This window comes from Peromyscus leucopus, chromosome 22 (genome assembly GCF_004664715.2).
Source record: "Peromyscus leucopus breed LL Stock chromosome 22, UCI_PerLeu_2.1, whole genome shotgun sequence".
NCBI classification, from domain to species: domain Eukaryota; kingdom Metazoa; phylum Chordata; class Mammalia; order Rodentia; family Cricetidae; genus Peromyscus; species Peromyscus leucopus.
The window spans coordinates 30,581,449-30,599,036 of record NC_051081.1 but is presented as its reverse complement, the minus strand read 5'-3'; the positions used below and the strand labels follow the sequence as shown (position 1 = coordinate 30,599,036).

Genomic DNA, 17,588 nt, shown 5'->3' with positions numbered 1-17,588 from the left:
GTGTTATGCTTGATTTTGTTGTTGTTGTTTGTGATCGTGTTGTGTATTACACATTTGGCCAGGGGTTTGCAATAAACTCCAGGCTGGCCTCAAACACATAATCCTTTTGCCTTAGCTCCCCAAATTTGAGGATTACAGGGTTATACCACCACGCCCAGCTCAGTTTTGATTTTTTTTTTTCCTCTCTTTTGCCATGGACTTCTCACATTCTACCATTAAGCTGTATCCCTAACCCTTTTCTCTACTTTTCATTTTGAGGCAGGGTCTTACTAAGCTGGCCAGGGCGGCTTTGAGTGTGTGATCCTCTTGCCTCAGCCTCCTGAGTAGCTGGGACTGCAGGCTTCAGCACACGGCCTGGCTTTGTTTCTGACTCTTCTTTGCTGGCTGATGTGTTTCTACTGTAGTAAAGTTCGCCTTGTGGATTCACATCCCTCCTCTTCCTTTCCCCAGCATCACATGTGCGTGCATAAATGCATTATTCATAGGTGCACCAGAATTGTAGTTTGAAAAGAGGCACTTGGTATGACCTCTTTCAGGGTACACTCTGCAAGAGAATGTTTTGATGATGGGGAGATTCTGTGTGTCTTGTAGTCAGTATGGTAGCCACTTTTCATACTTGGCTATTGAGTACTTGAAATATGGAAATTGTGACTGGAGACTGCATTTTAGATTTAAGTTAAATTAGATTTACATCTATGTTAACATTTTTTTAAAGATTTATCTATTTTTATTTTATATGTATGGGTATATTTTGCCTGTACCAGTGTGCTCCATGAGCATGCAGTGCATGTGGAGGTCAGAAGAGAGCAGCAGATCACCTGGAAATGAGTTACAGACAGTTGTTAGCAGCCATGTGGGTGCTGGGAATAAAACCTGGGTTCTCTGGAAGGGCAGCCAGTGCTGAGCCATCTCTACAGCTCTAGAATAAATTCAATTTAAAAGCCACATGTGGCTAATGGATTTATTGGACATTGCAGATATAAATTGTACTATCTTAGGATAGTTTCAGCTATTACTTGATGGTTTGTTTCTTTTATTCTTTTTTCTTTTGTTTTTTGTTTTTCCAGATGGGGTTTCTCTGTGTATATCTGGCTGTCCTGGAACTCACTCTGTAAACCAGGCTGCCCTTGAACTTACAGAGATCCACCTGCCTCTGCCACCTGAGGGCTGGGATTAAAGGTGCATACCACTATTGCCCAGCCTAGTTTTTTTTTTTTTTCTTAATTAAGCTGAAATTAAGTAATATACGTACAAGCATATGGTGATGGTGGTTGATATTTGTTTATTTTCTGTGCTGGTTGGTTCCTGTCAATTTGACACAAATCTAGATATATCTGGGAACAGGGAATCTTCATTGAGAAAACGCCTCTGTAAGGTTGGCCCAAGCAAGTCTGTAGGGCATTTTCGTGATTAATGATTGGTGTAGGAGGGCCCTGCTTACCATGGCCATACCAGGTGGATAGTCCTGAATGATTTTAGAAAGCAGGCTGAGGAAAACCATGGAGAGCAAGCAAGCAAGCAAGCAGCATTCTTCCATGGCCTCTGCTTTAGTTCCTACCTTCAGGTTCCTGACTTGAGTTCCTGTCTTGATTTATCTCACTATGGAGTATGACCTGAGGATTGTAAGCTGAAATAAACCCTTTTCTCCCCAACTTGCTTTTGGTCGTATACTTGTTTTTATTTTTTTTTTAAATCCCAGCACTAGAAACCCTAACTAAGACCTTTACCATTCTTGTCTCCAGACAGCAGCTGGTTTTCTTACTTGGTGTGAGCAGCTTGCAGCTGTTTGTTCAGAGCAACTGGACTGGGCCTCCCGTGGACTTGCACCCGCAGGATTTCTTACCACCTGCTCTGCTTGAGCGGTTTGGTGAGGTACGCTTCTTGGACACGTTATGTATAGTTTCTTTTTTTTTTTCTAAATGTCGTTCTTTTCAAACGAGTGCTCGTCAATTGGAGTTAACGGTGGGCAGGGAAGAGATGACTCTGGTTTGCACAAACTGCTAAGAACGCTGTCTTCATTGATCTTCTGACCTCCACACGTGCTGTGGCATCTGCATTGGACTTACACACACGCACATGTAATAACACATGTACGGTACATGCATGCACATTTGCATGCACACGCACACAAAGACTATGTCTCCTTTGCACTCAGCACCTAGTTGAGAGAGTAGACATGATCATTGTCATAGAGCAGGGCTTCTGATGGTTCTCTCCAGATCTTGAGCCCTGTCTTGATTCAGTAGTTGCATGGGCCTGGGGCTGGTGAGGTCCTTTCAGCTCTTTTCTTGTGGGTTTACAGCTTCCTCTATTTGCCTGTTGAGTTCTACAAACAGTTGGATCCTCTTTTCTATTTTGATTGTACTGGGTGTCGAACCCATGGCTCAGCATGTTAGGCAAATACTCTACCACTGAGTTAAACTCCCATTGTGATACTGTCTTTTTGTGCTCTGATCTGGACAAGCCTGGGCACACTGCAGTGGACGACCCCGTGTGCATCCTGATAGCATCTCTGACTCCCACTTTCCTGATCTCAGCAGTTTCTTGTGGATCATTCCACGCTTTTATTCACGGTAACTGTGTATGGCTCCTTAGGAAATGTACTGTTTAGTGTTGCCTGATTTGAATCCATAAGTAAATTAAACAGTGTATGGATTATTTTTTTGACTTCTCTTATTGGTGATATGTTTGAAATTATACTTATTGTTATTATTATTATTATTTTTGGAATTGAGACAGGTTCTCACTATGTAGCTGTGGCTGATTTGGAACTCACTCTATAGACCAGGCTGATCATGAACTCACAGAGATGGTCCTGTCTGTCCCTCCCAAGTGCTGGAATGGAAGGTGCTATCACTACACCTGGCCTTGTTACTTCTTTTAAAAAGAACTTTGTATATGTGTGTGTTTGTGTATGTGAACGAGGGTGCCCGTGTGCATATGGAGATCAGAAGACAACCTTGGGTGTTGGTCCTTGCCTTCACCTTGTGTGAGACAGGATCTTCTGTGGTTTGTGCTGTGTGCTCCAGGCTAGCTGGCCTTTGAACTGCCGGAGTTCTCCTGTCTCCACTTCCCTTCTCGCTGTAGGAATGCTGGAATACAGACGCTTGTTGCTGCCTCTGCCTTTCCGTGGACTCTGGGATCTGAACTTGGGTCCTCCGGCTTGACCAGCTAAGTGGCCTCCCTAGCTGGATGGAAACTGTGTCCTAGGAGGCCTGTGCTTCTGTATTTTTCTTTTCTTTTTAATAATTTTCTTTTCTTATTATTTTACATATTAACCACAGCCCCACTCACTCCCCTCCACCTCCCCTCACCTGCCCCCTCGACCTGATCCCCCATCCACTCCTCAGAGGGTAGGACTCCCATGGGGAGTCAACAAAGCAGTGTTTTTCTTGCTGTCATTTTCCTGTATTGATTTATGTTTAAATATTGACAAATATGCTTTGTACATATAGTTACATATAATTTCCCCTGCTTTCATCTATGAGCTTGGCATTTGTAGATCTGTTTTCCAGCCACTCATTGGTGCTAACCAGCCTCAGACGAGCAGCAGGAAAGCCCATGTCAGACCAGCAGGTCGCCTCTAACACTGGAAGGCCGCCCCTCACACTGGAAGGCCATCCTTCACACTGAAAGACTGCCCCTATGTAATCTGGCTTTAAAAGCTTGACCCAGACTTCCAGATGTTGCATTTCCTGCGCTGTGTTGATGAATGTGTATTTTCTGTATCTTCTGCTCTCTTGCCTGGAGGATTGCTATTTTTTTTTGTTGTTGTTGTTGTTTGTTTTTTACCCTTTGCTTTGTCTATTTTTATTGAAAATATAAGTAATCCTTTTAAAAATGGGCCATTCCCCCTGCTCTTGAAGCACAGTTAGAACCCTGCTGTGAAGTCTGTGTGGTGTACAGGGCCGAGGGCTGTGGACAGTACTTCCCATGTGGTGACCTAGGGTAAGGACAGGAAGAGAACGTACCTCTAACTTAGCTATTCAATCAGCCAGTCACTGTATGTTATTTGTTAGGCCCGTTTCCAGAGAGATGGACACTGAAGAGTAGCTTGGATTTTTTATCCAGGGGTTTTAGGTAGAAGACAGAGCTAGAACAGAACACGGTTCTCATCTCAAAGTGATGGGTTGATTCTTCCTCTTCCTCTTCCTCTTCCTGCACTTCACCAGAGTGACTTGACCTTAGGAAATGTGCACTGGTAGCCATGAGCTCCAGTCTGATGTGAGCAGCACAGGTTAGCCTCCTGAGTTCCTATCTGATGTGAGGAGCACAGGTTAGCCTCCTGAGCTCCTGTCTGAACTGAGGAGCACAGGTTAGCCACCTGAGTTCCTGTCTGATGTGAGGAGCACAGGTTAGCCACCTGAGTTCCTGTCTGATGTGAGGAGCACAGGTTAGCCACCTGAGTTCCTGTCTGATGTGAGGAGCACAGGTTAGCCACCTGAGTTCCTGTCTGAACTGAAGAGCACAGGTTAGCCACCTGAGTTCCTGTCTGATGTGAGGAGCACAGGTTAGCCACCTGAGTTCCTGTCTGATGTGAGGAGCACAGGTTAGCCACCTGAGTTCCTGTCTGAACTGAAGAGCACAGGTTAGCCACCTGAGTTCCTGTCTGAACTGAGGAGAATAGGCTAGCCACCTGAGCCCAGTCTGATGTGAGGAGCACAGGTTAGCCACCTGAGTTCCTATCTGAACTGAGGAGCACAGGTTAGCCACCTGAGTTCCTGTCTGAACTGAGGAGAACAGGCTAGTCACCTGAGCCCAGTCAGATCTGAGGAGAACAAGTTAGCCACCTGAGCTGCGTCTGGTGTGAGGAGCGCAGACTAGGCAGTTACTTTTTGAATTGTTCTTTAGTATTTTTATTTTATTTTATTTTTGGCATGGATTTTGCTATGTTGCTTAGGCTGATGTTGATTCTGAACTCCTGGGCTCAAGCCATCTTTCTGCATCAGTCTCCTAGAGAGCTGGGGCTACTTTCATACACCATTGTAGCTATCTTCACGTTTATGGATCTGTTTCCTCACTTTCTAAAAATTGTATTTTTACTTATGTTGTGTGTGCGTCCTCGTGTATGCGCGTGCCCCTGTATCAAGGCCAGAGGTCGACTTTGAATATCTTCCTCTGTTACTTTCTACCTTATAATTTTTTATTTTCATTTTTTTTCAATTTGTTTGTTTTATTTTATGTGTTTGAGTATTTTACCTGCATGTATGGATGTGTACTATATGCATGCCGTCTGAGGAGGGCAGAAGAGGTTGAGTTTCTTGGAACTGGAGATAAAGACGGCTGTGAGACATGATATGGATGCTGTGAACCAAGCCCAGGTCTTCTGCAGGAACAAGTGATCTTACCTGCCCCTTTCTCCTGTTTTTTGAGGCACAGATTCACTGAGAGCTCATTTTCACAGGAGCTCATTGACTTGACTAAAATGACTGAGCAGGAAGCTGATTGGCTCCTCCTGGCTCTGCGTCCTCAGCACTGGGATTACAGATACTTTCCACTGCACTGGGGCTTTCCTTTTTTTAAGGTGGGTGCTGGGATCTGAACTCAGGTCCTTATACTTGTGCAGAAAGCACTTTACCAACTGAGTTCTCTCCACAGCCCCAAGCCTTCCTCTTTGGGGATCCTTCTCTGCACTGTAGTCTGTAGTTTACTCACTGTTTGATGTAAAAGACCTGGTTGTTAATTTTCATTGATGGAAATTAGGGATTGGGGATGTGCTACATAATAACCTTTGTGATGGAGGGAATCCTAAGTGAAATATAAGTATATAATACATACTTATATGTATATAACATACTCTCCATGTAGGGTTACTTCTTGTTTTGAGAAGCCTCTCAGTATGTATAGTGAGAGCTACAGCCCTGGCTGTCCTGGAACTTACTATGTAGACCAGGCTAGCCTCAGAGCTCTGCCTACTTTTGCCCCAAGTGCTAGGATTAAAGGCGTGTGCCACTACATCTGACATGGATTACTTCTAATTGAAGTGGTATCTTATAGGAAATGTGAAGTGAATGCTCATTCATTGCTAGTGTTTTCTCAAGTTCCCTTTCCTTCTATTCTTTGTTGACACAGGGTCTTAACTGTGTTGCTTAGGTTTGCCATCAACCTTTGACCTTAAGATTTAATCATGATTTTTTTCCCCCTTTGACAAGTATAGAAGAGGCCCTGGACCTAACAACATGCATACACCTGTTGATGGCTCTAGAGGCAGTGGGACCTGGGAGAATGGAGCTGATAAATGAGATGGACTGAAGTGTCATGCAATAGTCAACTTTATTCAGAGTGTCAGACGGTTTGAACTTTGAGGGCTAAGAAGGTCACATGAGGAATGCATACAGTCACAAAGACAAGCTGCACATGGTGGGCAAGCCGCGTGTGGCCAAACCCGATTTTCCATGGAGACAGCAATGGCCAGTTGTAATTAATAATCTGAAGCAAATTCACTCTTATCCACTACACTGGGAGAGGCAGAAGAACACATTCCAAGAACAATTCCGTGTTTTAAAGAAGCTGAGGTCGCAAGGCTCTTGTTCTCTTGGAGTTTTCTCACAAGCACTCTGAATTCTCCTCGCATGACTCCATTGTTGGACGGTGTTTGGACATATACTTATTTAAACTTCTGGACTCAAGTGTTCAGCTTTCTGTGGCCCCACGTTGGAATGCCAAAATGTTGTTGTTTGTTTTTGCTCTTTGAGGGGCCCGCCACCCAGCTCCCAAATAAATCACACATGGAGACTTTGATTTTAGAACATCTCGTGTGGCTGTCTGACAGGGCAGGATGGGTGTGGAGGTCTCTAGTGACATTTGCAAGGTTGTAGTCACTTCTGGTGTCTCTTGCTGTGTAATTAATGAATGTTCTCATTTCTAAGCTGAATTAATTGAAATATCTGTGTGTTCTTATGACATATAACGGTGACTATTGTTAAACTGTGTAACCTTACACACCTTTTTTCAGGTCAAAGGACTGGATGCTATTGTTCTGGGCCTGCTCATTCTAGATGGTGAATCTATCTACAGCCTGACCTCAGAACCCATACTGCTGTTAATAGCACGCATTGTGCTAGTGAACGTCAGACATAAACTAACAGCTCTCCAGGTAAGGCAAGGAGGGAAGGTTCTGTGAGCATTTCACCAGGTCCGTTTTCTGTATTTTCCTTGAGAGACTTGATTTTAAAAGTCTCATGAAAATAAGGAAAAATATTTTCTTTTCTTGTAGGATTAATCTGGTGTAAGATGAGATTATATTGAGCCTCTTTATTTAGTAGGAGAGTCTGTGCGTGCGTTTGTGCGTTCGTGCGTGTGTGCGTGCGTGTAAGTGTTCATTCTTTGAATCTTAAGTAAAGCTTCAGAAGTGCCGTTCATGTCTGCTACAAATTTGAGCTGATGATAGTCAATAGCAGTGAGAATGGAAGGGATCTGAAGTCCTGGCTTCTGGTTTATTTGTGTTGAATGTATAGGACTCTCTGTTGTGTGGTTTCTGCGGGTCGTGTATACCAGTGAGCAGACGCAATCCTGCAGGAAGTCGATAGGCCCTAGGAATGACACAATGGAAGCGCAGAGGTCTCAGGTTTAGGTGGAGGTCGTCAGCATGGAGTGTGTAGTCTGCATGGTGACTGCTAAGCTCCTCTGTGTGGTGGTGTGAGAGCAGCCACAGTCTGTCAGCAGATGGGTTGAGTTGTGTTCCAATAAAGCTTTATTTGTGGCTGGGCAAGGTGCTGTACACCTTTATTAATCTCAGCACTCAGGAGGCAGACGTAGAGACAGGCGTATCTCTGAGTTCGAGGCCAGCCTGGTCTACAGGGTGAGTTCCAGGCAGCAAGGGCTACACAAAGAAACCCTGTCTTAAAAAACCAAAACCAAAAAAACCGATTTATTTTTATGTGTGCAGGTATTTTGTGTACCTTCATATCTGCACCATGGGAAGCTGCAGCACTCTAGAAGCTCAGCATATTTGTTATGTGTGGCTGAGCAGGGGGGGCGGGTTCAGCTGATATCTGTAGGAGCGCTCTCTGTAGGGGAAGCAGTCTTCAGGCTGTAAGCATGGACATGGGTGCGGGGTGTGGGAGAAAATTACCATGGACGTTTTCTACACATGGTATCAACTTCCTCACACAGGCTAGGGGAAGGCTTTGCCATTTTCCATAGGTCTAAGGCATTGGAGTCTCTGACATGGCCGTGGCCATGTCACACAACACACATTCACTCAGGATTTTACATGTTCCCTCTGTGAGTGTGCATCACATGCATGCTTGGTACCCGAAGAGGCCAGAAGAGGGTGTCAGATCTCCCTGGAACTGCAACCACAGATGGTTCTTAGCCACTATATGGGTGCTGAGAATCAAAGCCAGGTCCCCTGGAAGAGCAGCTAGTTCTCTTAATCTTGGAGCCATATCTCCAGCCTTCTCTCCATCCCTTCATGGCATGATGACTATTTACAATACTCCCTCTTTTTATAGATTGTGTTTTTAAATATGTGTTTGTATGGGTCATGCAGTGCACAAGCCAGAGGAGACCAGAGGTCTTGAGTCCCTTTGGAACTGGGGTTCAGTGGGCTGTGAGCCACCTGATATGGGTACTGGGAACCACGCTTGCGTGCTCTGCCAGAGCAGCAAACCTCTGAAGCGATGCTCCATCCCTTCAGCCCCTGTGTGATTCTCTCAATGATGTTACTAAGACTGCTTCTCTCCTAAAAGGTAAAGAGGCATCACATACTTATGTAAGGCTGTTTCAGCCTTTGAAGTTGTTATTTCAACCACGAGGGAGCAGTCCCAGGGCCTTGCACCCATTTGGCAAGCTCTGCCCACCGGTTAAATACCAGCCCCATTTTCAATTAATTTTCGATTGAATCATCTCCTTAAAGAAATGTATCCTGGTGTTTATTGTGATATTTGTAGATCCATATGAAAGACACACACTCTCCTCTTCCACCCTCTCTGCTCAGTCTATAGACTGGAATTAATAACATGTACATGCTGAGTAAGTCTCAGCCTTGATATCAGTCCACAGTTCTCTCGCCATCTCTCCTCAGCTGTGTGAACTTAGGCCGGGTGATCTCTCTAACTCACAGTTGCCTAGCCTGGTGAGGCTTGAGGATCAGTGCCTAGCACTGAAAAAAAAAAAAAGAGGGAAGTTCAAACAGATGAGTTCCTTTTTGACTGTTTTACCAACTCTGCCATGGAGAAAGTTCTGGATTAGGGAGACCTCTCGGTCAGCCCGTATTGACTGGTGAGTGCCTTCACAGGAGGTAAGGCTGTCAGTTTCCATTTTTATCAACACTCAGTTTCTCTGCTGTGTACTTCTTAGCAAATAAAATAGGCCTTTGTATTTCCCAATAGTGCTGAAGGGAAAGCTCTACCTATTGTAGACGCTCACTTCAGAGTTAAAATCTTAGAACGACTTTAAAGAGTCCAGTGCCTTAGGTCATATGTTTTCTTAACAGCTCAGTCCTTTGGACCGGAGGCAGCTGAATTCCCTTGTCTGGAAAGGGAAGGAGTAAGCTGCCAGGCCTGACTCTGTCCTGATGCCAGATAAGGGGAGGTACTGAAATGTGGACTGACCTCACTAGCCTCAGTGACCGGAAGAGAGGAAAGTGAGGAAGCGCCTCCGGGAATTTAGCTAAAATAAAATGATTTGAAACTTCCTTCTTTGGATAATGCTGCTTTCCTTCCATGGACCTAAAAGCAGCATTAGTCATTTAAAGGATTTCATTGTGAAGTCAGAAATTCATCTGTGACCTTAATTACACTAGTGTGTGTACCTGATTGGAAGGGGATCCGTCCCCTGTCTGTGGTGCTGAGGATCAAACCTAGGGACTGGAACGTGCTAGGCTCTACCAATGAGCTGCTCCTCCAGTCCTCTCTCTAAGTTGCCTAGGCAGGCCTTGAACTTGGATCCTTCAGTTTCAGTCTCCCAAGAGTTCAGCAGACCTGTTACACCAGGTCTGTGAGAAAGGCACTCCTTAATCAAATGAGATAGTAAATTCAAGTAAAATGCTTTTGATAGCTAAGCATGATCTGTTAGCAGCTACTACTACTGAAAAAGAAAAATTAGTTTCTTACACATTCAGGGTACCAGTTCATTTTTTTTTTTTAGATGAAATCAGAGGGTAGGTAAGGCTAACTTGAGATTGTGAGTCTGTCTCATGCTTCTGTTTCCTGAGTGCTGAGCTTGTGGGTATGAGCCATCTGCCTGACTACCTTTAACTTAGATGGCTCAGTATCTACTCATACTTGATAACACCTTTAAAAGATGTATTATGACTTGCACAGGTATACTAATATAGACATGAATACATTCAGAAGATACATATATTATTAATCTTTGTTATGGCCTTTTCTAGAGGAAGGTAGGATTGAGGAGTAAAAGAGGAGACTGTGTGGGTGTGTGGGTATGTGTGTGTGTGTTTGTGTGTGTTTGTAGAGGCCAGGGGTCAGTGTTAGGTGTCTTTCTTCATTGTGTTTTGTTTTTGCTTTTGAGAAAGGGTCTCTCTATGTAGCCCTGGCTGTCCTGGAATTCACTATGTAGATCAGGCTGGCCTTGAACTCAGATCCATTTGTCTCTACCCCTCAGTGTTGAGGGTGCAGATGTTTACTGCATATACTGGTGTATTACTTCTTCTTGTTGTGTTACTTCTTTCTTGTCTGCCTATCTATCTATCTATCTATCTATCTATCTATCTATCTATCTATCTATCTAATCTATCCTGTGTGTGTGTGTGTCTGTGTGTGTGTGTGTGTCTGTGTGTGTGTCTGTGTGAGTTATGGCGTCCAGAGGAGAATGTCACATGTCTTGTATTGCCTCATTCCCTTGAGACAGGGATCTCTCTTGACTGAAGTTCTGTTTTTGCTAGGCCCACTGCTGAGTTCCTGAGATCCTCCCAACTCTGCTCCCCAGTTCTGAGTCACAGTTACGTGTGGTGTTTTTTTGTGGGTGGTGGTGATTTGAACTCTCAGGTCCTCATGCCTGAGCTATTGCTCTTACCTGCTGAGCCTTCTCCCTGGTCCTTGTTCTCTTCCTTAATAAGGATGTATTGATAAGCAAGAAGAAGAATGAGTGAATTAAAAAAAAAGCTGCTGTGTGCTCAATCCATACCTCAATTAAGTTGTTGGTACTTAGGTTGTGAAGGGAATGGAGTGCCATGACAGAGCAGGGTGCTTGTCTTAGTCATTTTAGGGGAGATGGTAAGTGTCTTCAGGAAGCATGAATGGAGACATGGCAGCGGGTTTTGATCCTGTTGAGAGCATAGCATGGATGATTAAGCTTATCTAGGAATAAGTTTCATGAACGTGAAAATATTCCAAGAATTAGTCTCACTTTACATGTTTTTCCTAAGTCTCTCTCTCTCTCTCTCTCTCTCTCTATTTTTTGAGACAGAATTTCTCTGTGTAACAGTCCTAGTTGTCCTAGAACTCGCTCTATAGACCAGGCTGGCTTCGAACTTAGAGATCTGCCTGCCTCTGCCTCCTTAGTGCTGGAATTACGGGTGTGCGCCACCACTGTCCGGCCACCTATGTGTCTCTTAATTTCAGCTTCTTTGGTGCTTTTTTTCTAGAGCTTGCCATGGTGGACTTTGCGATATGTGAATATTCACCAGCAGTTGCTGGAGGAGCGCTCGCCTCAGCTCTTTGCTCTTGCTGAAAGCTGTATTGATCAAGGTATGTAGCAGATTTTAAAACATCTGTATTACTGTACACATGTGCAAGCATGTATGCATGTGAAGGTAGAGGACAACTTTGGAGTATACTCTTTCTCTCCTTTTTTTATTTTGGTTGGAGACAGAATCTCTCTGTTGTGTAGCTCTGGCTGTCTTGGATCTCGCTCTGCAGACCAGGCTGGCCTCGAACTCACAGAGATCCGCCTGGCTCTGCCTCCCGAGTGCTTGGATTAAAGGCGTGCGCCACCATGCCTGACTTGGACTAGACAATCTTATTCCACCTTTTGTGGAAGCTGGGACTCAAGCTCAGGTTGCCAGGCTCCCACAGTGAGCACCTTTACCTGCTCAGCTGGTTAGTTGTTTTTGAGACAGGTTTTGCTGTGCAGACCTGCCTGGCCTAGAATTCACTGTGTAATCCTAGACTGGCCTCAAACTCATAATCCTCCTGCTTCAGCCTGCGTTATAGATGCTCGCTACTGTGCCCAGCTTAGATGATTTTTGTTTGATATGTATATGTATCCCATTCTAATTTCTTGTCTGAGATGTTTCATTTGATCTATTTTTTGACTGATAATTGTGCTTGTTTAGAGTTGTTTCTTTTTCTTCTGGATGGGTACTCGTGAATTACCGGGTGTCCGAGTGCCGAATCCCTTCTTTTTCTTCTCTGCGGTATTGGAGACAAAGCCTAGGACCTCACGTGAGGCCAGCCTGGTTTACAGAGGAAGTTCCAGGACAGCCAGAGCTACACAGAGAAACCCTGTCTTGAAGCAAAACAAAACAACAACAAAAGAAACAAGGGCGTGCAAGGCATGGTGAATACACCTTTATTCCCGGCTCAGAGGATTAATAGGCAGAGGCAGGGGGATCTCTATGAATTTAAGAGCAGCCTGGTCAGCATAGTGAGTTTTAGGGCAGCCATTGCTATGTAGTTAGACCGTCTTAAAAAAGAAAAAAAAAAGATCAGTTTTGTTTCTATTACCTGCTTAGAAAGATGAGGCACTCTATGTAGGTCACTCTCATTTATTCATTTATTTGTTTAGAGAAAGGACCTCACTCTATAGAGTAGACTAGTCTCAAACGCAGAGATTTGCCAACCCCTGCCTCTTGCATACTGGAATTAAAGGTGTATGCCACTCTGCCTGGGTAGGTTACTGTTATTTTTATCACAAATTACTTAAAGATATTTTTTTAATATCTTCTTCTGTTTTTTAGTATAAGAAATTGTATTGGAAACAAACAAACTTCATTTATTATTATCTTTTTTTTTTTTTTGATTTTTCTCTAGGCAGGGTTTCTCTGTGTAGCTTTGTTGCTTTTCTTGGAACTCACTCTGTAGCCCATGCTGGCCTCGAACTCACGGAGATCCGCTTGTTTCTGCCTCCTGAATGCTTGGATTATAGGTGTGCATCACCACCGCCTGGCTATTATTATCATTTTTAAAAGGCTTGACTGGAGCTGAAGTAAATTAAGCTAAATTATACCCAGGTTAGGAAATTGTTTTATTTCCTATGGAGAACCAGAAGAAAAGCTTCATTTTAAAAACATTTGATAGAACATACATTTTACTGCGGTTGACAGCAGGAGGCAGGTTTACGTTTGTTTTATTGTTTTAATAGTTTATGATGTTGAACAGAAATTCTCCTAAAGACGACTGACCTTTCCCAGAGTTGCAAAGCAGACATGCTTGCCACTGCTTCCCACTGTGCTGCCCTTGGCTCCTCTCACGTTTCCTAGGAAAGCCTTCGAGGAGAGGAGAGCTGCAGGCACCTTGACACTTGCTGCCAGGCTCCCTTTGCTTGCAGAACGGCTTTTCTTGCAAAGATTGCCCAACAGGGCCGGAGAGGTGGCTCAGTGGTTCAGAGCCCTGGCTGCTCTTCCAGAGGTCCTGAAGTCAGTTTCCACTACATAGTGGCTGCTCACAGGAGATCCGATAGTCTCTTCTGGTCTCTACAGATACCTGCACTGATGTGCATATACTCGTGTGTGTGTGTGTGTGTGTGTGTGTGTGTGTGTGTGTGTGTGTGTAATTAAAATGAAAAATAAAATCTTAAATTGCCAAACAAAAGCAAAAGCAAACCTTTTGGTGTGAAAGAGTACTTGAATACAAATGAACTTGAACTTAGTAATGGATTTCTGAGGTTTGATTTTAGCTGTGCCTGGTTCCAAAGCCCATATTCTTTCTTGTCCTGAATGTAGTGTGGATGTGAATGTGTGTGTGGATGTGTTTAGTAGGAGTCAAGGAAGTGGTGGTTGCCATAGCTTTGGTGGAGACACTAATTATTCATGAAAGCATCTATCATAACTGCAGGAATCTCCTGGATTTTTTTGGATCTGTATATTAATAAGCTAGGCTAGTGATGCATTTATCTAATTATTTTTTAACAATAGAAACTCAAGAGTCAGATATTGGGATAAGAACCTGAATGAGCATAGCGGCATCAAAGTGGCCAGTGATCTCCTCTCTCTCCCATTCATTCATCCATCCATAAGGGCCAGGACCCTCTGTCAGTCCTACCCTATTACTTCCTGTGCCTATCTGTCATCAGTCTGCCAAAACCTCTATGGTTAATTTTGGTCAGCTAGAAGCTAGCTCTGCTCTTTGATTCAAAACAAACTTTTTTGTCAGTCTCCAGAGCATCAGAATGCATTCAAAATATCACACAACTGGCTAGCATGTAGTGGGCAGGATTGTAGTGTACATAGTAATTTTGCCAAACTAGGTGATTGGTTAAAACTAATTTGCCAATTTTTGTTTTATTCTAGGACAGAAATACATAAACATGTGCTAATTTAGATAAAATGGACATCTATGCATGAGTTAAAAAGAAAGTAGGAAAATATATTCAGTCAGTATAAAAATTGATTTATTTATGTGTTTGTACCAAGTCTTTATGTTTTTTGAGGATTTTAGGTGATGTCAACATGTGGAACAAGTAACAAAATATTAAACCACAAGAACCTAAGTGTTGTATATATGTTGACAGGATATATATATGTATATATATTCTGCCCTGGAACTTATACCTGAGTTGAGATAGCAGATTAATATAATGGTATGGACCTGGAGTACCATTGTGGATTGAGGCAAGATAATCTCTTGAGCCTAAAAAGTTCTGTCTTAACTTGGACAACGTAGTGAAATCTTGCCTCAAAACTAAATAATAAAACCAAAACCAATTAATTTGCTTTTCTGTACAATAGTACATATTTAAATGAATCTATGTATGGGAGTTTTGTCTACATGTATGTACATACACCACATGTGTGAGGTGTCCTCATAGGTCAGAAGAGGGCATTGGATCCTCTGGAACTGGAGTTACAGGTTATAAGCTGTCATGTGGGTGCTGGGAATCGAATCTGGGTCCTTTGGAAGAGCAGCCAGTACCCTTAACCACTCAGCCATCTTTCTAACCTTGACAATGTTTTTTTAAGTAACAAAACTGAACAATTATTTTATTTTCTTTTTAAAAGAACTTGACTTACTTGTGTCTACTTAGGGTAGTGCCTAGACTAAAGTAAGTAATGCCTTTGGATAACTTGGAATGACAGCAGCAGACATCTGTATATTTAACAGCTAGCAAATTTGGCAGCAGGGGGGTGGGGTGGGTTGGGTTGTCGTGGTGCTGATCTCTGGGGAATGACTGTCCTCCGTCTCCTTAAAGGTTTCTGAGTTAATTGAATCATAGAAGTTATGGGAAAAACAGGTCCTACATTAATGTGTGGCCTTTGAATCTTCTCAGTAGTGCTGCTTAGGTGTGACATTCTCTTTAGAATGGAGGATAAGATGGAGCTTGGAAAAAAGCAGGACATGGTTCATATTTATCAGGCAGTGTGTTATCTTCTGTTTTTAGCAAGTGAGAACTATGTAAACTTGGTCTTTCCTGGTCTATGCCATTATGTTTTTGAAATGAAGTGAGGTTTCTCTAAAAGAGCAGTGCAAGGGAACAGCCTTGTAGTTCATGAAGCCAGGGATGCATTGAATGTCATAGATGGTTTTCCTGGAGGACAAGGATAGCATTTGAAACAAAATTCTACAAGAACCCAGGCCACTATTTAATTTTATAAAATGACCATTGCATTATACTCCAAAGGCTGTTACTTAATTTCTTACACTTCAGTATGCTTTTGTGGAAGATTGATGGCTGGAGAGAAAGGCCAGGTGTTGTTACTAGGAGTTGTTTTTGTTTTTAAAGCAAACCTAATTTGGTGTAGTTTTTATAAAGTTACATTTATTCCCCTTCCATATTGTCCCTTATTATATACACCTGTATATATTGCCAAATCTGTACCACATCTTGTGACTAATCTTTGTAAGGAATACCTTTCATTATTGAGGGGGAGAACACAATCTTTTTGAGAGGTTAGAACCATATGGTATGTTTTAGAGGGAGTTAGTTTTTTTCTAGAAGTTAAAATTCAGTTCAAAATCAGGAATGGTTAACTGAGATAATTGGAAATCTGACTCTAGGTGACTCATCCTCAGTGGCCTTTCTGTTGTTGCTCTTGTACCAGGCTTTTTCTTTTGGGCCACTAACCAGCTCCCAAATCATGACACAGAGACTTATTACTAGTTTTGAATACTCAGCCTAGCTTAGGCCACATTTCTGGCTAGCTCTTTTAACTTAAATTAACTTGTTTCTCTTTATCTGCATTTTGCCTCGGGGCTTCTGACCTTTGTTACTCCTGTATGTCTTACTTTCTAGTGCTTCTCTGTGTCTGGCTGGCTGGCATCTGTCTGGCGTCCCGCCCCAGGCATGTCCCTCATTCTCTCCTTCTTCTCTCGTTCTTTCCTCTCTCGAGCCTAGATTTCTCCTATTTATTCTCTCTGCCTGCTAGCCTCGTCTATCCCTCTTCTGTCTAGCTATTGGCTGTTCAGCTCTTTATTAGACCAGTCAGGTGCCATAGGCAGGCAAAGTAAAACAAATGCAACACGTCTTTTCATAATTAAACAAATGCAGCATAAACAAAAATAGCATATCTTTGCACAGTTCTCTGCAAGTCATATTCTGTAGCATAAACTAAGTAACACATCTTTGCATAGTTAAAATAATATTTCACAACGTGATCTTGGATAAACAACATTTTTCACTTTATCTAGTAACAAATTGGTGATTTGACATAATTAGACATTTTAGCCATATTTAAATTGGTCTGTAATATTCCATAAATAATTTTATTTAAAAAATATTTTATTCTTGGATCTGACCCAAATATTGACCAGTTAGTTATAACTGAGATACCATTCAATGTCCTGAGGAGAATGTTATATTTGAAATATTGCCCTTGAAGGTTCATCAAAAGTTGGCAGGAATTTTTTCAGTTTGTAAGACATAAGCAGAAGGTTTTGGGAAGAGCTGAGATTGTCTTACTCTTGTCCAGGAATGTTACTTCACTGGAATGCAGTGAAGCAGAGCCTAGGGCAGCCGAAGCATCGCTTCGCTGGGCCTGTCACGTTTATGAAAGGAGTAGGTTAGAGGCTTGAAAAGTATGTCCCTCAGCACAGCATGGGGCCTTCTTTGGGAGGTTGTACTGAATGCAGCCACAGTTCTGTAGAGACCACTTCCAGGCCCACAGCAGTTGTTTTTGGATCAGATACTGAAAATGCATTGCATGTAGGGCATGAGGTGGAATATTGCAATTTGAAGATGAACTCATGAAGTCACTGCCTAAGAAGAAACAGGTGAAAATACTTTGTGAGCAAGTTCTATAGTGTCTTCTCCCAGCAGCTGTGTGACCCTGGGTTAGGTTGTTCTCACAGCCAAAGACTGATGTAGTCAGTGATGAAAATATTTTTTAGTAATTTGAAATGTGTTATTAAATATACCATTTTAACACAGCATTAAACAAATCTCATGGGAAGAGATTTTGGTTTTAGCTCATGTTTTATATTTACTGATTGACATTTGGTCCAGAAGGCCATGAATATGAATTTCCA

General features: G+C 42.8%; 1 protein-coding gene across 4 annotated transcripts in view; it reads left to right on the top strand.

The window, feature by feature from the left end:
- The window catches only part of Ttc27 (tetratricopeptide repeat domain 27), a 133,704-nt gene that overhangs the window by 2,310 nt on the left and 113,806 nt on the right, over positions 1–17,588 (top strand). For all 4 annotated transcript variants that reach the window (XM_037198042.1, XM_028873476.2, XM_028873472.2 and 1 more), the window contains exons 3-5: positions 1,743–1,872; positions 6,956–7,096; positions 11,552–11,654. In XM_037198042.1, coding sequence (XP_037053937.1) covers positions 1,743–1,872; positions 6,956–7,096; positions 11,552–11,654 — 374 coding nt within the window. The remainder of the gene's footprint in view (positions 1–1,742; positions 1,873–6,955; positions 7,097–11,551; positions 11,655–17,588) is intronic.